This window comes from Drosophila biarmipes, chromosome 3R (assembly GCF_025231255.1).
Source record: "Drosophila biarmipes strain raj3 chromosome 3R, RU_DBia_V1.1, whole genome shotgun sequence".
In the NCBI taxonomy this organism is placed as follows: domain Eukaryota; kingdom Metazoa; phylum Arthropoda; class Insecta; order Diptera; family Drosophilidae; genus Drosophila; species Drosophila biarmipes.
In genome coordinates, this window is record NC_066616.1 from 11,887,809 (window position 1) to 11,914,980 (window position 27,172).

Sequence of the window (27,172 nt, forward strand, 5' to 3'; positions counted from 1 at the left end):
ATAAACAAATAATGAAATAAAATTCAAACAATTTTAATATTCAAATAATTTTAAAGGTCGTGATTATATTTTTGAGAACTGTGAGTGGTAGTTCTATATTTCCATAACTTTCAAATTAAACAAGTTAAAATAATTTGAAATATTTTAAATATTATAACGTTTTTTTTTAATATCCAAATAAATCGTATAACAACACGAAATAATTTTTTAGTATCAACTAGGTAGTCCTAATTTTAATGTTCTTTAAAATACGTTTTGTATGTAAAGTTATACCCATAAAGTTTGATCTTCTATTATAGCTGCTGTTGGTTCATCAGGGTTTGATATTATTTTAATACTTTCAGCAGTTATGTTATGGGAAAATATTAAGGTTAAATGCAATGAAATTACAGCACAATGAAATAATATGAAATAAATATAAATAAATAAGAAATAATATACTTTCAGATACGAAAACCGTCAACAAAAGTTCGTCCAACCGAAAAACGATTTGCATAGCCATAACAAGCGTTTTGCATAAACTTTCAGACATGAAAACCCTCCGAAAGTGCACTTAAACCTGTAATTCTCACAGATAATTGCATAAAACTGCGGATAACATCTTGACTGCTATTATTTTGTCGGCGAGTGTCCGTGCCACGGACAATTGTAAAATGTCAGTGCGGAAATTGTGCGGAGCAATGAAAGGAAGTAAATGAAAAGACGGCAAAAGTCCGATGATGGGCGATAACAAAAAGAGCGGCATCAAGAACGAAAATGTTGACCAACAGTAACAAGCAAAAGGCAAAAAATAATAACAAACAAACGCTGGAGAACAAAGTTAAGCTCTGCAAATTGTCCCAGTTCCGAGGGCTTAAATGAAAGGTGGATTGTTATTGCAATTTCCCCCGAGTCGCCGCCCCTGCGAGCAGGAAACTCTCCTTTGTGGGAGAAATTAAACACAGCTTGTGAATGCATTCGTTGTTTGTATTAAAGACTCCAGCAATTTGTAGCTCTTACAGCAGCCCAGTTTTCCACCTGCCCCTGCCCCTGCCCCATGCGGCCACTCTTGCTTTTGCCAATTTTGCTCCGTTTCGCTATTGTTAATTGAAAAGAAATTACGGCGGCACAATGGAATAAAATTGCTTGACGTTATTTATTTTGCCGACGCTGTCGCTCATTTCAATTACATTTAACACAAAGTAAAAGTATAATAAATGGGCCCGGCAAATTTTAAAAGATACGAACACGTACAATAGAGGCAAATAAGTAATTAAGGCTGATTTTAAAGTAATTGCTGTGCTGAATGGCAGTTAAATAATATGACTTAAATATGATTTTCATGGTCAATTTTCTTGCATTGGTAAGGTCATTAAATGTGTTGGCTTTAATTTAATTTGATTTAAAGTGTTGCATATTTTTTAAATGCTCACACACTAAATTCCAAACCTTGAATAGAGTTGGGAAGCCGCGAATTAAAGCCGAACCCTCTGCTTCGGCTTTAACACCCCGTAGGAATAAGCATGTGCCAGCCATTTAGTTAGATCGTTATAAATACCGGGCCACTGCGAGGGTGTGCGTGGCCATATCCATATCCACATCCACATCCACATCCACGTCCACATCCATATGGACACGGCACCCATAACTACCCAGGCATCGATGTATCGGGATATCGCTGCCGCCGCTTGTGGTTGAACGTGATTCTCGAAATGTCACGCACACACGACAAAGCGAAATGAAAGAAAAGCAACAGCGGTATATCAATTTGTTTTATTTCATTTATTTTTCTACTTTCCGTGGGTGGGTGTGGGGGCACAAGGTACATTCATGGAAACGCTTTCGCTTCAGACGGCCGCCGATAACATCCATTCATAAAACTTGGCTACCCAAAGCAACCTCTGCCATGGCAACGTGGTACTGATAAAGCGCGAAAATCCAGATAGTTTTCATGAAAAACCCAACCAAGCAACGCATGCAAACTTTGCTGATCTTCTACGTGAGATTGCATAAGAGTTAGGGTTTTAAATTAGGAAATTGCTGCGATTTTCAAGTATGAATGATTATCTAAGAACCTCAACCAAGTTTTACTAAGATACTGAGATAAAAACTCTGGATATTCCAAACAACAATACCCAATAATTATGACACTATTATCTTCATTATCCCCTTGTCAAAATAAACTAAACATTTGCAAATTGATTACATTAGGCTTAAACCAACGCCTTAGCCAGTTTAATTGCAATTTCTGAGAACTTGCAACACCATTTTCTCTATTGTGCCCAAGGCAAATATTTTCCTTTGCAGGCTCTTTCGAGCAATTAAAGTTGCTCAGTCAAATGGAAACGAACTGCATCACTTGGGGCACGCTTAATCCAACTAATTCGTACCGTCATTAACTGGCTAATTTCACACTTTGAGCAGATATCACAACAAAAGCCCGACATCAGATGAATCGGGAAACAGGGCCAAGACAATGTGGCAGCAGATTCCTTTTAGCCAAGCGTCTCATTAGCAGAATCACTTGGGCACGCCCAAAAGCAGGCAACGCAAACACAAATACGTTACAGACACATTTTCAGATACTCAGATACTCGCTTGATTACAACTTAGGGCGAAACTTTTAATTGATATAGCGAAGAGCACACACCACACAAGGCAGCCGAAAGAAAAATAACTCGACTTACGGCCAAATAATGACTTTTTAACAAGTTCACGGGAAGAAAGGGAATTCGTTAGAAGGAAAGCGAGAGAGTTTATGAAGTGCCTGGCGGGCAGGTCCAAATTTTCCCTTTTCGTCTTTTTGCTGCCTCTCCAGTTTAATAAATACAACAGTGAAATGTCAAATGCAACGGCTCAGCGGAAGATGACGACTCGCAGGGCCCATACACCTGAAAGTATCCCCCGTCGCAGGGCCTGACATAACGTGACGTGAAGTCTGCTCTTCCCCTCCCAAGGGGGGGGAGAAAATGAAATGAAATGCAATTTTCACGTACCCAAGTCACATATCATGAGCCAATCGTGGGGCAGGCGGAGAAAGAAAGAAAGTGCGGGGAGGTGACAGGGGTGGCTCTGTACTGGTAACGTGCCTTACTTTTTGGCTAACCTGATTGATTTCAACATATTCATCAGGCGGTGCCGTGACCTCCCCTCCCCTCCCCTCCCGAAACCGGGCAACTCACTTATTCATTCACTTATTGCCACACTCACACTCTCTGCACAGGCATGTGGATCCCGTTTGTTTTCAAAAACAGCACGTGTCTACAGAGAAAACGATTAAAAGCGTCTTTAAGTAGTCGGAAAATGCTTATCAGCAAGTGAGTTATGAATCAAAAATCATATAAATGATATCATATAAATGTAAAGATTAAATGATTTGTATTATCCACGTTCTTTATATGTTTTATTTAATGATATTTCAATTTTATAAAGATACTATTACTTAGATAGCAACACCTATTTTGAGGTATCAAATCAGAAAATACCAAATATGCAAAAGAAGGTAAACCATTAGAACGTGACTTATCTACGATATCTATTCTTCATTTTTGTTAATTATTATTTTTGTTATCTTGTCATACTAAGGTGCCAAAAATGTACATATAAAAGGTAAGAAAAAAAATAGTTATCTAAAAAATATTGTTCAATCTCACATATTTTGTAGGTTTATAAAAACATGTAAATTATGATAAAGCATTTATATCTCCATTTGTTTTTCACTTGTTACTTGAAAGTTTCGCACTGTACTTAAGGCCTCCTTCAATTAATCCTAAATATTTAATTATTAGTACTGAAATTGAAATATTTAATGAGATCTGCCTTTGGAAATCTACTTACGTTCTAAAACTAATTTATACTATTATAAATGATATAGTAAAATCTTTTGTTAATAACAATTTTCCATAGAAAGCTACCAACGTCTCTTTCATTTTTAGCTCTAGAACTGTGATATTTTATTGGATCTTTCCATAAAACTGACTCATGGTATGGTTTAAAATGAATTAATACCATCAAAAATTATACTTCTATCCTATCCTGACCCCCATTTTTTCCAGTGCAACCCTCAGCATTTTCCAATGCCATCGAGCAGCAGTCACGAAGCAGGCAGCCAGCTCTATGAAGTCTAGGATTATTGAAGCGATGTCTCAGCTTCGTAGTTTTCCGCTTGACGCAAGCAGGCTTTTGTGGCTTTTGGGGGAGGGATGGGCACACGGGTGGGGCTGTAGATGGGGTTGGGAGCTGGATGCCTCGAATGTGTTAACAGCCCGGATGTTGTTGCTGCCCTGCTGGGGGATTATCAAATTGGCCCGGAGATTGTCTTGCCTGATGGGCAGCATCTGGTTAGGCAAATGTCGTCAACTCTTGCGGCTGTCGAAAATTTGCGCAAAGAGTTCTCCAACATTTTCCACTTGCCAAACTTTGCCGATAAAATGGCTTGGCATGTGGGTTATTGAAATCCCCGCTAATGCCGACGACTTTATTTTAATTAAACTGGATCAAAAATATTGCGCATACGGCCTGCTAGATTTCCATTATTCATTTGCCTTAAAAGCTTTAGAATTTGTTCAATTCTATCAATTTATTTTATGCTAATGAAGGATAATGCTTGTCCGCCTCGCAACTTGTGATTTATGGAGCCAATTATTATGTTGCTAATTGAATGCTAAAAAGGTGAAATGAAAAATAAATAAATTCACAATATTTATAGGCCGCTACAAAGCGACGATGGCCATGCAAATTGAGTTTTAGAAGTTGTATTTATGAAAAACAGAATTCTATTGAGTGAAATAGTCAGAAGTGGTTTTATGCATAGCATAAACACTGCTTCAATTGCCAGAATATTTTTAATGCTTATAAAGAGCATTTATCGCTTCAGCAAATTCAAATGTTCAAATAAACGGATAATCTCTTTTGGCACTTTTTCCAGTTACCAAAGAATACATAGTTTTCTAGAGTTTCATGGCATTATTTGGCCATCAAGTTGCTTTCTGAACACGATGCCTACTTATTATTACTAATAAATCGAATAAATTGGATACTCGTGAATAATGAGCAGAAAACCAATTTGTTTTTGTCATCGAAATGTTTTTCAATTACCCACTTAAGCGCCAGTTGATCCAAGACTCTATTTCTCGGTCTGCTACCCAATCGACGACGGAGGCAAGCCAGGGATTATGTTTCCCCATCCAAGAACATCTTGTAATCATTTAGGACAAATGGCCTTCGGAGGAGGCATTCGACATCGGGCATTAGGCTCTAGGCAGTTGAGAGCCAGTGAGCGGAATGTAAATTTTTACGAAATAGCTGAGACACTTGTATCATTAACAGCTGTTTCACATGACACATGACAGGGCACGGTGGGTGGAAAGTGGGCTGGGGGTGACCCGGTGGCAAGGCCGTCCCACGCTGATGATGACGAGTGAGTGCAGGCGAGAAAGTAGGTGGGACGACTTAACAAGCACACGCCCTCCATCGCTAATGACTGCGAATGAACCTTCTTGACACAATTATGAAGGGAAGATTCTCGGCAGATAGGGAGGGGGAGGTGATTTGGGGGGGCAGGCACTGGGGCAGCTTAAAATAATGGAAACAAATTGCAAAATTGTTTAATGTTCGTGGCGCGTTTGGCAATTTGTCGTCCTTCATTTGCCACACAGACACACCCACACTCTCAGTCACGCCGACACACACAGGCACACCCCCGCACCCACACCAAGAGCGAAATGGAAACCGGATGTAGGACACAATTGGCGGAAACGCTCGGCCGGGGAGTTATTGATTTTCGAATTTAACGGCTTTATGCTTTATTGGCCAAGTCAATTGTTAGCCATTTGTTTTTTGCCTCTGGCTGTGCTCCGACTTCTGCTTTCTGCTCTATCCTTTGTCTCAGTCCCTCGCCAGTGACTACGGCCACTTTTCAGCATTTTCCTCGGACTCTTCCGCTTTTCCAACGGTTTTTCCTGTAGCTAACGTGATCGCTGGCTAACGAAATCATATATTATATTTCATTTTAATAATAATAGGAATAATAGGTGTTGCCTTTTAAGAGCATTTTCATTTTTAAACTACATTTTTATTTTTGGAAATAATAATTATAGTAAAGAACTAAAACAATTTTATAGATTATTAATACAATTGTTTATATATTCATTATTTTAATATGTGTAATAACTTTTTGTTTTATTTGTTAGTGTTGCGAGTTTAAGAGTTGAACTTGTTAAGACATTTTAAATATTCCTCCCCGAGTTAATAAAATCTGGAATGCTTTTAGGGACTACTTTCCCGAGTGCCCACCGTACCATTATTTGCCTTTACTTCCGGTCGCGCTTCGCCTGCTTTGAAATTGGCATCTCCCTTTTGGCTTTTCACTTAAACCGAAATGTCATTTCGATTCGGCTTCTTACAAATGGCCGTTCAGGTGGCCTTTCTCCTTGGCCCTCGCATCCACCTAGTCAATTTGTTTGCCGCTTGTGTTTTGGCGAATTAGCCGTTTAGCCGCAGGGAAAAAAGGGCAGGAGGAGAAAAACCGGGCAGGACTTTGGGGGCGTTGCAGGTGTGCGTGTGTGGGCCCAAGGCAAAGCAATTTATTGCATACATGGAGGGCAATATGTGAGCCGGAGCAAATCGTGTTCACTGAGGCGGCAAGTGAAGGGCTCAGGGCATCGACGGAGCGGGCATTTGACCTTAGCCTTATCCGGGATCGAAGCACGTTGAATAAGGAAGATGTTGGACAACATCCTCCAAAAAAATGTGGAAAAACACTCCAGTTTGCCATAACTTCTTGGGCAAAACTTGGCGCATTCCTCTGCAGACAGAACTTGGCAAATATTCCCCCACAAACACACGCAGAAGTAGTAGGAGATTGTCTATGTCCTTTCGGGACTTATCTATGGAAGTTCGCCAAGCGCCGGAAAGGTTGATTCAATTTTCCTCGAAATGAGATTACTGGAATGTGCAAAATTCATGTTTTGTCAAGCATAATTGGAAAATTGAGCAAAAGAATTTTCTGGGGGTGGAGAGTAAAATGAGATGAATATTTTTTATTGAACAGGCCAAGAATTCGATGATGGACAGCAACTTAATTTGAGAAGTTTTTGAAGTTATGACTTTAAAACAGGAACTTATCCATTTTATGAAGCATTATTGATTAACTTTTAAATTTAAGGAAAATGCAAAAATAAATCACTGTGGCATGGCATATACATTTAAGAAAAATACTTAGCACAGCTTGTTGAAACACATTCAATGTGACCTCAGGGAATAAATGCCATTAGGCTATCACAAATGATTAATTGACTACAGTTTCTTAGAACTTTGACCCCTTTTTGTGTATAATTATTGACTAGCTTTATTGGGATTTAATAGACAAAGAAAGGAATTTAAAAAGCCTTCAAAACCGATATATATTTTTTTTTTTATTTTGACATGTACAACCTAGTTAGATTGACGTGTTCCATTAATAGAAAAGTATTTGCGATGTCAGCACCTGAGGTCTTTTAATTGCAAAGACGCCGAATGATTGGGGCTTTAAAAGTTCAAATTAAAAATGCTCGAATCGTGTTCAATCGAGGAATTCCATCGCTCTGTCCATGGATTCATTAGGCTTTCGCCTTGGATCATCTGTTGGCCACTCGAATGCCACCTGCAACACACACACAGGACAAAGCACAGGTCCTGTCCCGCCTGCACTTGCTGTAAATAAACGCACACAGAGGCACGTAGCAGGACTTCTTCGGTGGCAGGGACACGGAAACAGAAAACGCCCCCGAGGCGCGCATTAATTACAACTTCCGGTTGGAAAAAGCGGGAAAAGGAAGCGAGGAAACGTCAGATAACAAAACAGAGAGCGCCATTAAACTGATTGAATGACAGCCTGATCAAGTGAGCGAATGAATGGATGAATGGACGGGGGCCGTTTGAGTTTGGCTTGAAATGTCACGTTTTGTCGGGGCAGAAAAAATCCAATCAGATGATAAAGCATGCGAAATCCATAGCACTGAGATATTAACCCATACAATATTAAGATACTTTCTTTAAGAAATCCAATCAGGGGACAGAGAGTGAGGAATCTTTAGTCCTGAGTACTAATTTATATAATCAAAGGAAATCTCTTTAAGAAATATCAATCGGGTAATAACGGATAGGAAATTCATAGCACTCGAATTCATATAATACATATTAGAAAACATTCTTAACAAAAATCCTATAACCCTTCAAGAATCCTTCGCCCTGAGATATTTATTTATATGATATGGAAAATCTTTTTAAATCTAACAAAAATTTATTTATTTAATATTAGGAAACTTAAAAACAAAATGGCATCTAATGATAGATAATGTAGAGCTCTAATCACTGAGGTTTAATTCATTTAATATTAGGAAATCTCCTTAAGAATCAAATATTAAGCACTTTAGTAAACAAATTCCCACATTTAACTATTAAAACTACAATTCAAAGAAACCGCTAGTCCAGTTTTATGATGTAAACTCCTAGAACCGAGTGTTATCTTTTTCCCACAGTGAAACCACCTCTGAAGGCAGGAATGAGGAAACCAAATCATGCAATCAATAAACAATGATACGGGCCAGGCGAGCAATTCCATTCCATTCCATTCCAAAGATGCCCCCTTTGTTTACTCGAAAAATTTGTTAACAAGTGTGAAGTGAAAAGCCGAAGATGGGGAAATTAGTGCAGAGGTGGATACATTTCCAAATGCCGCAGAGAGTGGGTGAACAAAGGGATTATTGACTTGGGCCAAGTTTATTTTACGCCAAATGAGCTCAACCGCAAAATATCGATTTAAATCAATGTCCATCCAACTTCCCCTATTTTTTCCATTTTTTTTCATGGGCCCGGTCTGCTCGGTGCTGTTCTGCTCTGCCAAGTGGATTTGTCTACATCGGAGGGGGGTTGGAAATGCAGGAGCATGGGGACATGGGCGGGGGCAGACGGGGGACTGAGGCAGGTCACGGTGCCTTGCCTCCATGAATGGGAGCTCGGGCACATGGCTAAAAAACATGGCAGGGGCTTTAGAGGGGGGTCGGAACGAGTTGAGGCTGCCCTGGGCTGGCTGCGTCTCTTTATTTTTAGACATATCGACGTCTCAGCTATAAATATTATTTCTGTTTTATTACACATTTTATTCCATGCGATGTTTTCGCTACTCTCCCGGTTTTCCTTTTTTCCCAGAGCTCTCGAGCGCCCAAGTTCCACGTTTTTGTGGGATAGGGCAACATCTGGCCACAGCACGTGCCAATCCATTTGGAAATCCCTTCTCTCGGCAGTCTGGTCATAACAAAAAAATAAATTATATTACAACGTTCGAAAGAACGAAGGCCTGGCAGCGACGACAGGGGACACAACGTCAAATGTGCATTAATGTCTGCCCGGCATCGTGTTTATGCTGCCAAGAAAGCCATCAGAAGAGTCGCAGCCCAAATTTGATTTGTTTGATTTCAATAAAGTTGTCACAAAACAAAAGAGCCAAACAGCCCAGCAGTGTCCCAAAGATATCCGATTTCAGGCAAAGATTCTGGTTTGTGGTAAAAAGAAAAGGGCTCACCATGGGTTCTTGGTATTGGTGGATAGGCATCTATTTATTTATGGAGATAACTGAAAGAACCCGATGAAAATGCAACAGCGACCCGTTGTTATGCGGGATAAATGTCCGAGCTATTAAGATCTTTGGAATTCTTACACTTATAATAAATTTTCTTTATCGATCGTTACATAATAATTTAATAAAATATTTTTATGGATCTCTTCATAATGCCTTTCCCTTGTAATTACCTTTTTTGTGACCCCTTGTATCTTTGTACACCACTAAAACTCAGTGATCTCCTTTCATAATCCATCAAGATCTCTTACTACACGAGTTGTTCATCCATCTTCACATTAGGAATCATAGGAAATGCGGGCAAAAACGAGATCACTTGTCCACGGAAACGAAAACGAGGCAGTGTCGGCGAGTTGAAGACCCCAGAAGGCCCTTAGACCCGCAAATAGACGAAACCAAAGGGAAAGGCGATGGGATGGGCCCTGGTGAAGAGGCGTTGGCATTGCGTTGACGACCACGTTGCGACTGACTGAATGACTAAGTGAGTGAATGAGTGACTGACTGACGGGTCTTACACATAGCATGTAGCACACAGGTCTTCGTTTGGGAGGAAAAGTGAGATCTTGACAAGCAAACAAGAAGCGCTGGAGGTACCCGAAAGCAAGATATCAAGATCAAGCCGATTTCAACCGAATTCCCTTTAGTGCTGGGCAAATAAATAACACATACGGCCGGAGAACCGACAACAGGAACTACAAGTGAAGCAAATCGAGGAGAAACAAGTTCAAGACGAAATTAAGGTGAAATTCTGCTCTGCTGTAACGGAAAGTCGCGACTCGAGTCCCAAAACCCCGAAGAGTCATAAAAATCAATGTTTGAACTGGCCTTTTATTGCTGTTTGGGGAGTGCTCGACGATTCGCGGGAGTGGGGCTGGGAAAATCTGGGAGTTGCGCGGCGGTCACAGTTTGGCTCTTATCAACATTTGTCCAGGCGCGAAATAAACTCCAATCTTTTGTGTTGGCCCAGGTCATTACTCGCCCCGCAATGGCCAAAGTATAACAATGAAGGGGGGCAGGGCGGTTCAGTGGCATTAGATATTATTTTTAATATCCCTTAGGTTAATGAAAGGAGCTCGTAGGTTCTTAAAGAGCACACATAAAGAAGTATTGGTAAATAAACAAAGTAAAATTTAAAAAGTAGAAGTATTTTACTTTTAAAATTAAATAAATAAATAAACTGCATGTCAAAGTAAAATTCCGTTCAAAGAAAACTACCCATGTATGTATATCTAAGAATCAATCTTGCTCTCAGAAAATCACGCAAATAAATCAAAACGTCTCACATAAACTTGAAAACGTATCCTTGCTACGAGTACGTATCTCAAGCAACTCAACCGTCTATCTGAATTTCTATCTCGCATCGAACACTTGAACACCAGACACTGGTGCCACCCACCCCAGAGCCACCCCCAAACCCATTCAAGTGCCTTGACCCTTTTGGGCGGCCGAGAGAAAAAATTATAATAATCGTATATTGCCGCAATGCCATAAAAGTTGACCAACTTGGGGGGATTCAGGCCGAGATATTCCATACATATAAATGAACTAATTTGGTTTACGCTTTTGGGCGGTTTTATGGACCGCAGTGCCGGGCATTTGCGGCCCCGGCCGAAAGCCCTGGGAATTTCTCATAGTGTAGGAGTGATGGCCGCAAAAGACAGCCATAATGCGGGCCAAAAACAATTGTACTAAAACATAAATTTACTTTATTAAATAAGCAAAATACAGCCATAATTCCTTGGCTTCCATTTCGTCTTGTTTCCCCACCCTGAGTATTTTCCCCATCCTCGGCTGACGTTGTCTCTGCCCTCGTCTTCTTTTTCCCGACTGGCGTCAGGGTGGGCGTTCTGACAACCACGCGGCTGAATTCTGGCCTTACTTAACCAAAAATAATTATGTGGGATACGCCACCACACACACACATTGGAGGCAACTAAATTAAGCATATTTTAGCTATTTTTATAAAGAAATAATAATAATTTGGCTGCTTCTTGCCATTTGTTAATGGCTTTGAAACGAACAGCGGGCGGAGAACAAAACAGAAAAGTATTTCCAATAAAATAATGAAAAGATTTACGAGAGCCATGAAAGACAGATGCTTCCTTTTAAAGTATGGCTATTTTTAGGCTAATTATTTAGCAAATTAAAAATGAATTTTTGAGACGAAAAATGATTTACTGAATTTTAAAAGTTCATTTTTGAAGTGCTTCTATCTCATCAACAACTATATAATAAAATTGTTTTTGAAATGTAGGTACTTAACATATATATTTTTGTATTATAATTACTTAAACAATTAAAAAAAGATTTGTAAGGTGAAAATTTCTGAAATTTTTTATCATATTATCGTTTTAACTAAAGTATCTGTATTATATTTTAGGTCTTTGTGTATGTTTTTCCCGCCTTCGCTACAATTCACAAGGTTAACTCTGGTGCATTTGCATTTTTGTGAGGTCTTCAACCTCCACTTAATATCGTAGCACCCATGATCCACCAGCCTATTGACAGTGATGAAAACTCTTTTGCAAAACGCCAACGACGATAACAGCTTCCACCTGCAAGCTCCGCAACAAAACGAAGACGAGGCGTTTCTTCTTTTTTGCCACGGCTGCTCCCCAACTATTTCACCGACGTATCTGTCTTGTTTTTGTTTTGTAATTTATTTATAAAATCTTCCCCCTACACAGCCAGACCAAAAGTTGAGCAGAAGACGCACCAAAAAAGAGCAGAGTGAAGAAAAAATTGACACCGGAAGTTGTGGCTGCCTCGTCTTCGCGCCGCGCCGCGTCGCGTCTCGTTTCGTTTTCTTCCCAATCTGCATCTTTTGCTCTCTTTTCGGAAGCCAGACAAATGCTTTAGAGACAAATTACTTGATTTGCATATATATACACCGAGCGTTTTCTCTCACCCGAAAAACCTCTCAACATTGTCAATTTTCTGTGTGCCACTACAAGCTCTTTTCGGTTCATTCTTTTTTTATGGAAATTTATCAGAAAATGGTCATGGTGGGAGGGTCGAGCGCAAATTTGACGCGCAGCCGAGCGCAGCAGCAGAATATGAAAACTCCCAGCTTACCGTCCTTTTCTGGGTCTTGTGCCCCCTCAGGTTTTCCCAGCTGCGCTCCACTGTCACTTGGCCAAGCCGGCTTTACTTAAGACGGTTTCCATTCATTCATTAATGCCCAAAAGCAGAAGCGACGCGGGAGGGACATCTGCACGATGCCAAGATACTTTTTATTACACGACTCCCGCTCCTCCGGCGAAAACATTGCACCAGCGTAATCCCAATAAGACGTTGATTCGGGCTGACTGACTAGATGCCATTGCTATGGCAGCGATTATATCAGTACACCAGTTCACCAGCAGGACCAGCCCAGAGTCGAAGCCAACGACAGTCGCACAGTGGCCCAAGGTCGTTGGGGAAATGATAATGCCGACAGATTTAAGGGGAATCAGGGCGATCAACAGATGGTACATGGATTGCGCGGAATGATGGGTTTATGGTGGGGCTGGCGGAGAACTGAGATCGCTGATGATGGCTTAATGGGCGAAGCACATGATCTGCTAATTGAAATGCTTAGAAACACACTAGTATTCTAAATTTGTGTGAAGGAAGGTATATTATAGATGGCTATAAAAATTCTTGTCAAAAGATAGATGAGGTATATGACAAATAGGTAAGCTTCGGAATTGGTTTAGTTATCAAAAAGTGCCAGTGAAATATATTCCTATACTTCACCATCTATATATAAACGATTTACTCTTATCAAACCTGAATATTTTAATAATTAGGTACACATTTAATCATACGCCTAGAGTAGGTAATTACTATAAACTAGTTTGACAGATAGTGCATAATCTCGATGCCATGCCTGACTGATGCCCCTCCAGATAGAGATATACATTATGGCTGGCGCCTTAGTGCTGACTAAGCAAACAATAAATTTTCCAGGCCCAATTGCTGTAGGAATCTGAGACTGATGATCAGGTGTAATCCGATCGTTTATAAATAGTCTGGCGTAACATCGAAAACAATCTGCGCTGTTTGGAGCACTTAATCAGGCGGCCACATCAAGCTGATTATGATCGGGGCATCCATTACTCAAATACGAAGGGGCAAGTCGGGGGAAATCATTTTCAGATCACTGTGCCGGCTTCGCGGGGCTCTTGTACAATCGTCGAAATGTAGGGAATTAAGTCAGTCAGTGACTGTGTGTAACAGTTAACTGAATTTGTCTCTCTCCATCTCGCTTGCGCCTAAAAGTTGCACAACCATGGCGGGAAAAGTGGTGGAAAATCGGGTCGGGGAGAGGGGGGGTGGGGGAAGAGCCGTGGAAAAGGGGATCAGATGAAAGTCTTACTCAATCCAAGTTGCAGTCTGAGGCAAAAAGTAAGACTTAGTTTGAATGCAGCGCAACTAATTAGTTTTGAGGCTGCTTTTCTCGCTGCCGTAATCGCAGTGGGCCACAGACAGCGACAATTTTCCCACTGAATTTTCACTTTTTCCTTGCCAGGGCTTCTTGCGCTACGTGCCCGGTTAAAGAAATCAAAGAAAAAAGAGTCAAACAAAAGAATTTATGAGCTACGAAAAACTTTTGGCCCCGCTCGGTGGGAAAAACGGGGAAAAATTGAAAAAATGGGAATGGGTGGGAGTGGCAAGCAGTTCTATCTTTGTTATTTTTCCCATTGGCGTCGTTGTTTTCCCGAACAAAATCTCCATAAAAGTACATGCTGGCAATCGTTAATTTAAAATATTTAAATTGCTTTGTCAAGCCAGATAAAGCACATTCCTATAAATCCAATGTGTATATGCGGATTATACTCGTTTTAGTTGTCAGAAAGATCTCAATTAATTCCTTCTCGGCTTACAAACCAAATGATTTACGCTCGGTCCAGCAGAAAATCTGGAAGATTTATGATTTTGTTTATGAAACATGGCTTGGGCAGTGCAGTTTGCCCTAAGCTCAAATATGCTTCTCCTTTCCGAAAGCAAACCAAGCAAAACAACCGATGAAGCTTGAAAACTTAATAGATATTTATGATGTTATGGGCTACAATTTAACTTAAAGTGCATTTATCTTTATTATTTGGTTTTTAAAATGTGTTTTTTAAGAAACACATAGGAACAAGTATTATAAAATTATGCTTAAGTGGATAAGTATTAAAAAATTACCAAACATCAACCAATCAACTATTTAATTTATGAACGTTTTTCTCAATGGATCATACAAGATTTACTTCAAATTGACCTTTAAGTAAACGTAAAAATTTCTTATCAATTCGAAACGAATTACATGGTTATAAATTAAATTGTAACTAAGTATCTGGTTAGCTTCACCCAGAAGTTAGCGAACTTTACTGGGAACCCCATGTAGAGCAGGAAAACAAAGCAGGTAATCGATGACCCCCACAAGGGTATCGAATGGATGCCAAGTGCTTTTTACGATTGTATTTTATTTGGATTTTATGTCGGATTTCTTTGTCGCGACTCTGGCATGCCGAATTCAAAATCATGGCCATGGCTCCTAGCATGCGATTTCACGTTTTTCGTATTTTTGTTATTTTTTTACGTCTTTCGGTCTTTAGCCACACACCAGCGAAATACAATCACAAACACTCTGGCCGAGAGACACGCAAATAAATAAATAAACATGGCTGAATAAATGAATATTAAATGGCCAAAAGCTTTGGCCAAAAAAAGGGAAAATAAATACAAGTAATAATGGGACGAGAGTCAACAAAAACGACATTCGATACGCAAATGGCAGCTAATGTTTAAATGTTTGCTTGCCTTATCAGTTCTGTGTTAGTTTTTTGCATTCAATTATTTGAAATCCGAAGGGGAAACTCGAAACCCAAGGCATGCAACCGTAGAATGCGTCAAAGAAATTTCAAATTTGATTGACGACAACAAAAGATTGGCCGCCGACGTCATCCGGCAAATATTTTAAAGCTTGAATTGGAACCTGAGGCTTACGGCTTGAGATTCGTTTTTTTTTCTAATGCCTTTGCCGCCCACGTACGTTGCCCAGCAAGAACAACAACAACAGCGAAAGATACAACAGCAAAAAGATACAACTGCGAAAGATACTTTTACACACTGGCACACACACACTCAAGCTGCGAGAGCGGCGAAACCGCGAGAGCGGAAGCAACAACTTCGACAGCATAGAAGTGTGTGCGAGCGGAGGGGGCGTGGCGGGGCGGAAGAGGCGTGGGGCGAAAGGGGGAGTGACAAGCTTTTGCGGTTTTTAGTTACACCGACCTCAGCTTGTTTGACGGCACAGTGGGCCGCATTTTGAGCTGGGCTTACAAAAAAGGCTATCTTTGAAATCTGCTAGAGTCTATATTGAAAAATTATTAAAAAAAAAAAAGTAAAAGAGAATGAATTAAATGATTGAAATACCTCAAGAAATATATGAACAAACTTATGTTGAATTTGAAAAAAATTCACATATTTAAAGAAATTAAAAACTTAGTCAATCAAAATTATCTATAAGTGGAGTATACATTCATAAATTTATTATTTACGCTGTATGTAAGCCCAATAATATAGAATATTATATAAAATAATATCCTAAAGATTGAATAAAAAGTAAACTAAAAGATGAACAAAAAGTTTATTTTTACGTATACTTAATACGCCACATAGACATTTTTGTGTACCAAAACGAAGACTTTAGAAAATCCAAATTTTTGTAAAGTTGTAGTATGTCAAAACAAAAATTATATTAAAACAAAAAACTTGAAAATTCTTTAATTAAAAAATAATGGTTTTAGATTATAGATTACCCCTCTTCTGGAAATACATAAGTCAGGTAAGTCCAACTAAAACTGCAATCAATTCCTGATTATCGGTTATAGAAGTGAGTAAGAAGCTTGATTAATGGCTTGATTGCTGACCAGAGTATAGCATCACTTTTGGCCCACTGCTCCCGATGACGGTGTCTTTTGCCTTGCGCTATTGCCATTTACTTTGCGGCAAGCAATTACATGCGACAAGCCAGGCGGCGGTTGTTTGCTGTTGTTTTAGCTGTTGCTGCTGTTGATATTTGATGTTTGTAGCTTATGGCTTTTGTAGGCGTGGCCCAGTTTATTGTTGTTTTCGTAGCCGCTGTCGTAGTTCGCCACATTTGGCCGAGAAAATTTATGTCAAGCCGACTTCTTTTTGGGCCTCTGCGCGAAAACATGCGTAAAAGTAGCTGCGAAAATGCCGCCCACTTTTCGCCCCTCGACCCGGGCCCCTCGCCCCTTTTTCGCATGCCTAATGGCTGCTGAAATTAAAATGCCTGGCAACAAACACAAGCAAACTTTTTTGGCACCAAAGGGGTGTGGGTTAGGGTGGCACGATTTATTGGTCGAACGCACCGAAATTCCAAATATTATTATTTTTAGAAAGCCAAAGTCTAGCATATGTACCCCGAGTTCGTAACTTGCCCATAAATCATGTGGACCACGGAAAAATATAAACTTTTAACATGTTTCTAATGTATAACTGTAAGATTTTTGCATCTTGCACAAAAATTATGTAAGTAAATAATTAAAAAAAAATAAGAAGTCACCGAAATTGAAGATTTGAAAAGTAGAGTTAAAAAAAGGTTGATTAAATCGCAAGAAAATAAGTGTAAGCATACTAAGTATTGCTATCCTGCCCAAAAATATATCTAAATAATAAAAGACAAATAAGAAGCTCTAGAGATTGGAGGTTTTCACCATTTTTGAACAATTTTGCATATCTTTAAATCTTAAAAATCATTCAGACTTAAACAAAAGGTTGATTAAATTGGTAGAAAATACATACTGATTAGGTTACCAAGATCTGTATCGACTCCCGTCAAATCAAGAAATTTCTTCAATTTATTATTGAACCCACCCTGCCACCAGTGGGTGGCTGATTGGGTGAAAGGGTGTGGGAAAGCCCGGAAAAAGGAGGAGGGAGCGAGATGGCCTGAGTTAACAGCGGCGTTGACAGCCGCATTGGGCGCTTGGCATCTGTCAAACGTGTCATACGCAAAATAGCTTAACTGTCATAAAAACAACAAGTGCGTCAGGCAGCGGAGATCGTAAAATGCTTTATTACAAACCCCTCTCAGAGGGGGGTTGCGTACAGAGAATGTGCGGCGACGTTTATGTCTCACAAGTGGGTGAAAGGGGGCGGAGGGCCGAGAGTGGGCGAAAGGTAAACACTCGAAATTCCCATTGAGGAGAATTCCTTGGGCGCCGTTTGTTGATTCCCATAATGTTTACTTTTGTGTTTTACCCGATTTATTTGATTTGTTTATGAACTGACCCCAAAACCGACAATCCTATGTGGCCCGAACTTCTGTGAAGTTAATTAGCTCTTAAACATCATTGGATTTTGTCTTGTAATTACATGCGAGGAGGTATTATGAGTATGAATACCACATGTTCTTTTTCAAAATCCCAAATATTTTTGTTCTAGATGAATTCAGGGTATAAGATGTGCTTTTAAAGCAATATTTCAATATATATTTTTCTGTTTTCAGGTATGAAACATATACTATTTAGAAAGATATCCTAGGATTTAAGATACTTCCATCTGAAATTCCATTTTTATAGAATTTTCTTAAGGTTTTTATGGTTTTTGAAATGAGTAAATGGGGACTTACATATATGACTCAAAGTCTTTTTTAAAATTTAGATTGACGGTCATATATTTTACTTGCTTCCTCATTTTTTGTATACTTTTTATAGCGTATAAGAAGTGTGGATTTGCCATGTACTTCAAAGCTATGAAATATCTATAATAAAACACATAACGGCTAATAATTTCATATCTCTGAAGTCGTTAGATACATTTATCTACTTTATCTGCTGGCTTCCGCTGATTTAGGTGATTTCCCCGATGGTAATGCATTATGCTTTATCTGATTCATTTATCCTTACCCTCTCAACCGCCCTCCCCCTTTCTCCCCCACCCACCGCCACCCTCGCTCACTGTCTTTCTCTCCTTTTCCTTTTACCCTTTGCCGCTGCTTTATCTTCCTCTTCTTCTGGTCAGAACGCCAACGCCTCGCACACATACATGCGGCCATAGTTTTTTGCCCCATGCACACACAGAGACGCGCTGGGGGTTTTAATAATAGCGCACACACACATAAAAGCTCCCGCTGGAGCAGAGAAATGTTGCACTAAAAACTTCAACGCCCGCACTTCTGGCAAATATCAAACGGCAGGCAGAAATCACAAAAGCAAATACAAAACTTTCTTGCCAACACACACACTCACGAGCTCGCTTCCCTTTTCACAGAGAGAGTTCGTGGGCGGTGGGAGCGGGGGGCGGCACTGCCACAATAATACTCTTGTTGTCTGCGGCAACAGTTATGAAAAGTGCGGAAAAGAGAGGGAGACACGAAAAAAACAGGAAGTTTGTTGATTTTTTTTTCAATTAACACAGGCGACAGCGGCAAGGAGGGAGGGAGCGAGAGAGAGGGAGAACACTTCTCTGCTGGGGGAATTTTACAATTTATGGGTCTTTGCACTAGGTAAACAAATGCTTATACAACACCCCTATGCGGTTTATTAAATATGATTTTCCTCTGTTTTGCCTTTGCTCTTCTGTTTGTTTTATTTGATTTTTTTCATTTATTTGCCTTTGCTATATTTGCTTATTTCTCAATATATTTTGTTTATTTTATACGAATATAATAAGCTCTGTACTTTATTTTGTTTACTCAAAATACATATTTTGCCTTTGTATTTATTATTTTCCGTGATTCGCATTTATTAAACATTTTCTCCCCACATTCCTGCATTTGATTTTTATTACTTGACGAAAAGTTGACAAAATAAAACCACAACAAAAAGGCAAATAAAATCACACACACACACACCTGCAATTGACACCCGCCCACTCACACACACACACATATGGCGTACCTCTCACAACAACAATTAGTTTGCACCAAAATGCACTGGACGTCGCTCTGCCGCCGCGCTGCTACTGCTCCGCCGCGTCGCTGCTACTGCGCTGCCACCGCCAAAGCCGCCGACACTTTGTTGTTGCTTTGGGGCTGCTTCTTTTGTATTTGCAAACACACAAAACACAGAGGCTCACACACACACACACTCGCGCACTCGTCGGCGGCGCCGCTTTCTTTACACTTTTTTCAAACAAACTTTTTCAAAAGCACACAGAAAGGCAGAAAGGCCCGCTCTCCGCTAGACCGCTATTTCCGATTCCAATTCGAATCCGAAGCGACGACCGTCCCGCTCGCGAAGCAAAAACAAAGTGAGTCGCGACGGCCGCCAACAGCTGGAGCAGCCCCCAAGTGCTATCGATTAATCGGAAACGCACGCCTGTTAGCCCCACATGGGGCATTAACAGTGGGGATTGTGTACTCGCTACCATCGATATTTCGTGCTAACGGTAAAACAACATTTTAATCGGGAAATTTGAAGAAATGATTCTAAAAGACATATCTTTTCAACTAATTTTGATCTCAAATTTATTATTTATTTAAATTAGTCAAATCAATTTAGCTAATAGCACTTCTTGGTGCACCAGTCCCAGATACAGCCGTCCCTCGCATTGCAGCCGAATTCACCTGGGTATAGGGCGCAAAAGTCCTCGGTTTTCATAAAGGCGCAGGCTCCATTGGGGCAGTAGTAACTATAGCAGCTGGGAGAGCACTTGTCCCGCTGGTGATCCTTGCAGCCGGAGCAATCCAAGACCTCTGCAGGGGTAAACAACAGGTTATTAGTTGTCCTCAGCAAATATATGATGTGAAATATAACTAAGAACTACTTCTTTGATAGAAGGAAATATCTAAAGACATATTTTTTATGAGCAACACTCACCGCTCTCCTTGCACTCCGCCGTGCTGCAGGCCAGGAGCGGCGGGTTGGGTGGCATCACCACGCGCTTCGTGTTTTCATCGTAGACGATCTTCGGGGGCTTCAGATAGACCACTGGGGCCGTGCAGACCCTGGGATCGCACAGCTTCTTCTCCCTGCTGGAACACACCCAGTTGGGGGCGTAGTTGATGCAGATGCGGGGACTCTTCAGGAAACAGCAACCTTCCCCGGGACTGCGACCCGGAAATGGTTCATCCACCACCGACTGCTCCGTAGTTGGCCGCAAACTGGGATATATCCAAGGACGTCTAGTTGTGGTCGTTGGTGGGGCCACTGCGTTATCGGGTTCGTTTGGGGGTGTACTGAAGTCGTAGGTCTTGTCCTTATCGGGATCATAAGGTGCGGTTGTAACGTACTCCACACGGTTTATGTTCTCGCTGGTCTCCGAGTACTTGTGCTCGTTGTGGATCACGTTGGCGATCTCAAGGATTGTGGTGATGTATCCTGGTTCCTGGCAACGCTTTCCGTACCAAACGGTTCCCGGTGGACAGGCCGATGAAATGCAGCGACCAGCGTAGTACTCACCCTCGGAACAGACGATCTTACGGCATTGCGATTCGAAGAAAATGGAGTCCGGCGGACAGCGAGTCAGGTCTTCGATAACGGGTGGAGGATACGGAAGTGGTTCCGGGGTGGTGGTTGTTGTTGTAGTGGGTTCTGTCGTCGTAGTAGTTGTTGTAGTAGTGGGCTCTGTTGTTGTAGTTGTTGTTGAAGTAGTTGCTTCTGTTGTTGTAGTTGTTGTTGTTGTAGTGGTGGGCTCCGTTGTTGTTGTCGTTGTAGTTGTAGTTGGTTCTGTTGTAGTTGTTGTAGTAGTGGGTTCTGTTGTCGTTGTTGTAGTTGTTGGTTCTGTTGTTGTAGTAGTAGAAGGTTCCGTTGTTGTGGTTGTTGTAGTAGTTGGTTCCGTTGTTGTGGTTGTTGTTTCAAAGGGGCAGGGTTCTGGGTTTGTCCTATAGCACAATTCGTCAGTGTTTAGGAAGTAGCCTATATACATTAAACAAAATGTATTAATAAATATCAAATTTTATTTTACCCACTACTCTTTAATAATAGACCTACCAGGTGGACACTTCTTATTAGTCTGTGGGTAACACTTTCCATCCTTATTCAAATAGTGTCCTAATGGAAAAATTAAAAAGCCCATTAATAAATTTATAAAACAATAGTAAGAGTTTCTTTAACCAATTGCTTGTAAAATGAGTTTAACTTAACTACTTTCTAATAATTATAAAGATTCATACATTTCTGATAAGAAGAAAGCAATATTTATATAATTTTTTACAACTACAAATTATACCTATCTCCAATATACTTTTTGTTTATTTTGTGTGCTATTTAATAACAATCTGCCAAGCCATTGATTATTTTTATTAGTGACCACATAAACGGCTGATAATATTAGACACCAGTGCGAATACATAATTATTTTAAGTAGCAAGCGATTAAAGTTCAGTGAGAGGAGTCTTACCTTCCGGACAAACGGAAGAGCTGTAGCACTTGCCCTCGATATACTGGTATCCCGCCGGACACAAGGCTTCCTATGGACAGAGAGTTGATAAGGGTTGGGATGCCATCTTGATAATAAACAACGTTAACTTACCACGATGTCTGCTTGAGCACTTTCACAGATTGCGCTGATGATCAGGCAGGCGACCAGAATCGATCTCAGCGATTTTACAAGCATTGTGCGTGAGTCCGGATCGAAATCTCCGGGATCTGAGACAGCGACTCGCGGTGCTCGGCTGTCCGCACTTAGAGAGAGACTAAACTAATCGAAGCGTCGATCCGGCGATGAGCTCACTGGGATCGGGATGATTCTGAATGGGAAGCATAATTGCTGGCGCCGCGATAACCTTCTCCGCACGCCCCAGATAGTGGTGAAGGTCGCCTGGGCTACAGCTTCAGCTGTTCCTGATCCGTAATCGGTGAGCCGGGCTCAGTTCGAATCGGCATGTCTGATCGGAAAGTGCGTTCCCGGCTGCCGCAGCTGCTGCTGCTAATCTGCCTTGGTCTTCTCCCGGCGGAGGTTATCTCGAATTTCATACCGAATCCCTGCCAGAATGGTGAGTTCGACTTGGAACACTCCTCTCTTTCGGCTTGTCAGTTTTATTTCTTACATCCCAGGTCAGGTTTATGCCAATGGCGGCTGCAGTCCCATTATTGTGAATGTGTTTAATGGGTGCGGTGGTCAAACGGGGATTGCATGCAACACTGCAAATCCTGTTGTGGACCCCAGTACTCCAGGTTGCCCAAATGCACCTCTACAACCTATAGTGGATCCGGCTACTCCGGGTTGTCCCAACACTCCTTTGAAGCCTATTGTGTATCCAGCTGCTCCTGAAAAACCTAAAGTGGACCCAGCAAATCCAGCTTGTCCCAACGCTCCTTTACCTCCTACAGTGGATCCAGTTACCACCGAAAAACCTAAAGAGGATCCGGCTAACCCAGCTTGTCCCAACGCTCCTCTAAAACCTGTAGTTGACCCGGCAACTCCTGCGTGTCCCAATGCTCCTTTAAAGCCCATAGTGGATCCGGTGACTCCTGGTTGTCCCAATACTCCATTAAATCCCAGTGTGGTTCCTCCTTCCTGTCCTAACAATTGTCCATCATCTTGTCCCAATTCCTGCAATAATAATTGCTCCTCCAACTGCCCTAATAACAGTTCCAACCCCGGTGCTCCGTGTCCGACTCTTCCACCCTCAAATTCCACTCCCCAACCAGACCCTGCTCCTCAACCAACTCCCGCGCCCCAACCAGCTCCTCCTCTACATAGTACACCCCGTCCTGGCCCAGTACCAGACCCTATTCTCCCACCGGCTCCCATAATCCGCTGCCCGGAAGGAACAATCCTGGTAAGGGGCGTCTGTCGTCTTATTTTCTGCGGAAGATATGAAGTATACAATGAAGGACGCTGCACTCAGGCCCGCTGTCCTGCGGGATATGTTTGGACCGGCATCCGATGCTCGAAACCCAAGCCCGTGGAAATCGGCAACATCCACATAGAAAACTACGTCCACCAGGCGGCTGGAAATCTGCCCCACTTGGTCACCAACAATGTGAACAATGTGGAGGTCAACGCCTCCATTGCAATCGAAGGCCAAGCCTCTGAGGAGGAGGAGGACGAGGTGGAGGATGTGGTGGTTCCGAATCCGCCTTCAGGTCCCTGCTGCAATGTGTTTGCTCCTAGGATATGCAGCACCCAGGTGGATCAGGTGGCATACAAGTGCTTCAGCCGGAGCCAGCAGCAGTGTGGTGCCTTCTGCAGTGCCAACAAGGTGGTGCTCGCACCGCAAAACGTAACCACCTGGACGCAGGCCAACAACCAGATGGTGGTCATCCCCCCCAACTGGGCGGGTCAGGGCTGCCAGTCCAACGGAGGGATCTGCCAACAGGCCCAGAGTAAGTTTTACTATGAGTTCTAAGAATATTAAAATGACCTATAGAACATAATGAACTCTTTCTTTTTCAGACTTTTACGACTGCAGCGGCTGTGCCCTGGGTGACTTTTCCACCTGCTCCTCGTACTGCTACTCCTACAAGTGCAGCACCCACAACTGCGCCTTCTATGACCAGACCCAGTACTGCTCCCTATATCCTGGCCAAATCGGCTGCCGAGCGGTTGACGGATGGTTCCCAGTGTCGTAAGGAAGAGCTATATCAAACCCTAAAACCACTAATGGCCAAACAATCTTGTTTACAATGTCATTGCTTCGTTTTTGAGTAAAATATAAAGTTATATGTTTAAAATTCATTAAGGAAAGAGTTTATTTTTCATAAATAATTTATTCATTTCGATTAGGCAGGCCTAGGAAGTAGCTCCGTTCAGCCTCTGCCGGCACAAGTACAGCGTACCATGGCGTTTGGGACATATTTATCGATGTGCTGCCCCGTTGAAATTACTCATATAACTGAGAAACATACTGTCAATGTATAGTTTTATACTTAATTTTTATGCAGACATTACCAGACCCCATCAAACAGATAGTGTCATTTAATTAGGTTATGCAATCGCAAATGATACGGCTTGTATTCCTGACCATTCCCAATAATAATTTAACAAAATAAAAACACAGGAACAATTCAATAATCTCGTTTTAATTATATTTTAGACCAGTTAATATTTTAAGCCACTATGAATTTCTCTAAATTGTTTACTTCCTTGACAGCAATAGTTCGATAACTTGACGTCAGAGGGCAAAGTGATATGAAACTGATATGAAGAGTGCGTCACTTTCGAAAATTCCAAGCGCCACGCTAATAAATTTTTATTAGCTAGAATTTTGGCAATTAACTAAAGTATATATCTGTAGTTCTTTATTTTAAATGATTTCCCATATGCTATGTGATTCCTTCACCCGTTGTCAGTGCATAGAACAGTGCAAAAACCTTATCAGTCCCAAAATAAGCTGGTGATAATCGTTCGCTTTTGCTATATTTGTGCAGCATGTTCCGCAGAATTCCGAGTGATTCGGAGGGCAATTGAGTGAAAGCTTCGCCAGCAATCAATTCCTTGATAGTGCTATCTAGCCTTATCGTCAAGGGTGGGCAAGAGGTGGGTGGGTGGTGCCTTCGCACCACTCAACCACTGCAGTTGAGACTCTACTTTTCGCACCAGCGGACGCACCGTAAGCCGAACCGCCAAACACTATCGACAATGCCGCATTCCAAGGTGAGTAACCAACTACCGGGATCAGCAACGTCCGAGAATTTCGGGCGCTTTTAATGCTAATAGGAATTTTAAAGAGCCAGCATTGCTAACGGCGGTGACTAAGCCACCGCCAAAAAATGTCAAGGCATTTCTTTTTCGCACCTTTCTTATCAACCGATTGTTATGAAATTTGCTTGATTGTCGGATGGTAGCGAATTTGATGGGCCTATTAATATAGAAGATAACATCACATGTTATAGATATTTGGCACCTGAAAGTAGTGGGTAAATAAAGAAATATCACCAATTCCATAGCTCACGTTTCCAACTTTTCAAGTGTCTTATAATAAAGATGGTTATCAGCGTTTCTTTAAAGTTCTGGGAAGTTATAATATAGATCTATCAAGCAAACTGTTTGATTCACACTTTGACTTTGTTTATTCGATTTTGCCAATCATCGACAAAGAAAGCGGTGAGATGGTAAATAAAAGTTGGAAACATAATCTAATCTTATATAAGAAATACGGAAATATTTAAAGTAATAGGTAATCATTCTGAACAAAACTAAAGGTTCTATCTTCTTTTTTCAGCTGCACCTGTGGGCGGTGATTGGACTCCTCCAACTGCTGACCTTTTCCGCCACCGCCGAGGATCAGCTGAGAAACAACACGATAGTGGTGCACACTCCCCTGCAGAACTACGAACAGCCAACTCTGCGGGACTACGAGGAATGCCAGCAAAACCGGGATAATTGCATTAATGTTTGCGACTACAACAAGGCCTGCGAGGATGAGTGTCCTGTTTGTCCGGAGCTCTACGAAAGAACCCTCATGGTTCAGGGCATTAACGATACGGACATAGTGGCACCTCCAAAAGCCCCCATTAACACCACAAACATAATTCGCCTCACCAACGAGATCAACAACATAATCGAGCACCAAATCCAGAACCGAAACGAGGTCAACGTGAAGGTGAATCAGAATGTCTCCCAGGTGGGAGGACGCTTTGGACTGGGCTACAATGACCAGGGATCCTGTTGCTATGTAGTACGCTTGGATCGGGAGTGTGAGCAGGGAGGTGGCCGTGACTGCAGGGAGAAGAGCCGCCTGCGGGTTTGTGGCGAGAGGTGTCAGGCCAGAGTGATGTTGGCCAAGAGAGTGGTCCAATGCGATGCCGAGGATTCGGACCAGTGCCACGAGACCATCGAGTATGTGCCGAGGAGGAGGAGATCCCACTCCAGGAAGTCCAAAACACAGTGCCAGTACTTTGGCAACAGTTGGCCCTATTTCTCCTGTGGCCAAAACCCCGGACAAAATGCAGCCTTGGCTCCGCCACCGAGGGTTAAGCGCTCCACTTGCCAGCAGTGTCTCAATTATCCCTATGGATACATACTCCAAAATGGTCTGCCCGCCGAATGTGCAGGTTGCTTCCAGGGATTCGGAGCTCCCATGATGCCCATCTATAATTCTCCCTACATGTACAACCCATTCATGCCCTATCCTCCGTTTGGCAACTACCCTGGCTTCAATAACAACGGAAATAGCAATGGAAACATCTTTGGAGGTGACAATGCAAAGAAAGATGACAATAACAAGGTTGATAGCATCATAGCGGGATCTGGAGACGATGGTTGGATCTTATGTGACGATGATAACATCGAAAACTGCCTAGGAGAAAAGGATACTAAGGTCCCACAAAAAGAACCCCCTGCTCATGTGGAAAAGCCATCGGAGGACGACCGGGATTCGGAGGAGTACAACGTCGAAATCATGAGGAGAAGACGCCGCCAGAGCCGCCGCAACTTTGTTCGGTCCGCCTACAGTAAACGCAATCGCGACAACAACTGATCTATCCAAATATAATAATAAAACTCTTGAGATTTTCTGCAAGCCCTTTGCCTAAACATCTTATAGTATTTTTGGTCAGCCAAAACACAGAATAATTTATAAAAGTACTACTACACTCGCCATTTGTATATAATATTCTACCGAATAAAGGATAATTTCGAACCCCTTATATTTGTATCTCTTTAATAAATAATAAATCGTTTATATTA

The 27,172-nt window shown here is 41.6% G+C and overlaps 4 protein-coding genes across 5 annotated transcripts in view; 2 read left to right on the forward strand and 2 right to left on the reverse strand.

Moving 5' to 3' along the window:
• Positions 1-19,836, reverse strand: part of LOC108031664 (uncharacterized) — a 33,152-nt gene extending 13,316 nt beyond the window's left edge. For both annotated transcript variants that reach the window (XM_017105302.3, XM_017105300.3), the window contains exon 1: positions 19,495-19,836. The gene's annotated coding sequence lies outside the window, so the exon portion shown is untranslated. The remainder of the gene's footprint in view (positions 1-19,494) is intronic.
• A 202-nt stretch (positions 19,837-20,038) lies between these two features.
• Positions 20,039-22,205, reverse strand: LOC108031171 (mucin-2). The gene is made up of 5 exons (XM_050888640.1): positions 22,070-22,205; positions 21,938-22,007; positions 21,529-21,588; positions 20,416-21,453; positions 20,039-20,291 (listed from the first exon to the last, which is right to left on the reverse strand). The coding sequence occupies exons 1-5, from the start codon at positions 22,151-22,153 to the stop codon at positions 20,098-20,100; spliced, it is 1,446 nt and encodes a 481-aa protein (XP_050744597.1). The 5' UTR covers positions 22,154-22,205; the 3' UTR covers positions 20,039-20,097.
• Positions 22,206-22,386: 181 nt separating this feature from the next.
• LOC108031100 (keratinocyte proline-rich protein) lies at positions 22,387-24,220 on the forward strand. Its single transcript, XM_017104310.2, has 3 exons — positions 22,387-22,532; positions 22,594-23,868; positions 23,939-24,220. The coding sequence occupies exons 1-3, from the start codon at positions 22,421-22,423 to the stop codon at positions 24,112-24,114; spliced, it is 1,563 nt and encodes a 520-aa protein (XP_016959799.1). The 5' UTR covers positions 22,387-22,420; the 3' UTR covers positions 24,115-24,220.
• Positions 24,221-25,070: 850 nt separating this feature from the next.
• LOC108030995 (uncharacterized) lies at positions 25,071-27,132 on the forward strand. Its single transcript, XM_017104196.3, has 2 exons — positions 25,071-25,138; positions 25,707-27,132. Exons 1-2 carry the CDS (start codon positions 25,124-25,126, stop codon positions 26,961-26,963), a joined length of 1,272 nt encoding a protein of 423 aa, XP_016959685.1. The 5' UTR covers positions 25,071-25,123; the 3' UTR covers positions 26,964-27,132.
• Positions 27,133-27,172: the final 40 nt, after the last annotated feature.

What these genes read in the sequence shown, in the direction of transcription:
- LOC108031100 (XM_017104310.2), top strand. Translation starts at nt 22,421, where the DNA reads ATGTCTGATCGGAAAGTGCGTTCCCGGCTGCCGCAGCTGCTGCTGCTA. An exon ending in ACCGAATCCCTGCCAGAATG is followed by an intron (nt 22,533 to 22,593) that starts GTGAGTTCGACT and finishes CTTACATCCCAG; the next exon opens with GTCAGGTTTATGCCAATGGC. An exon ending in GATCTGCCAACAGGCCCAGA is followed by an intron (nt 23,869 to 23,938) that starts GTAAGTTTTACT and finishes TTTCTTTTTCAG; the next exon opens with ACTTTTACGACTGCAGCGGC.
- LOC108031171 (XM_050888640.1), bottom strand. Translation starts at nt 22,153, where the DNA reads ATGCTTGTAAAATCGCTGAGATCGATTCTGGTCGCCTGCCTGATCATC. An exon ending in GTGCTCAAGCAGACATCGTG is followed by an intron (nt 22,008 to 22,069) that starts GTAAGTTAACGT and finishes CTCTGTCCATAG; the next exon opens with GAAGCCTTGTGTCCGGCGGG. An exon ending in GGCGGAGTGCAAGGAGAGCG is followed by an intron (nt 20,292 to 20,415) that starts GTGAGTGTTGCT and finishes TTACCCCTGCAG; the next exon opens with AGGTCTTGGATTGCTCCGGC.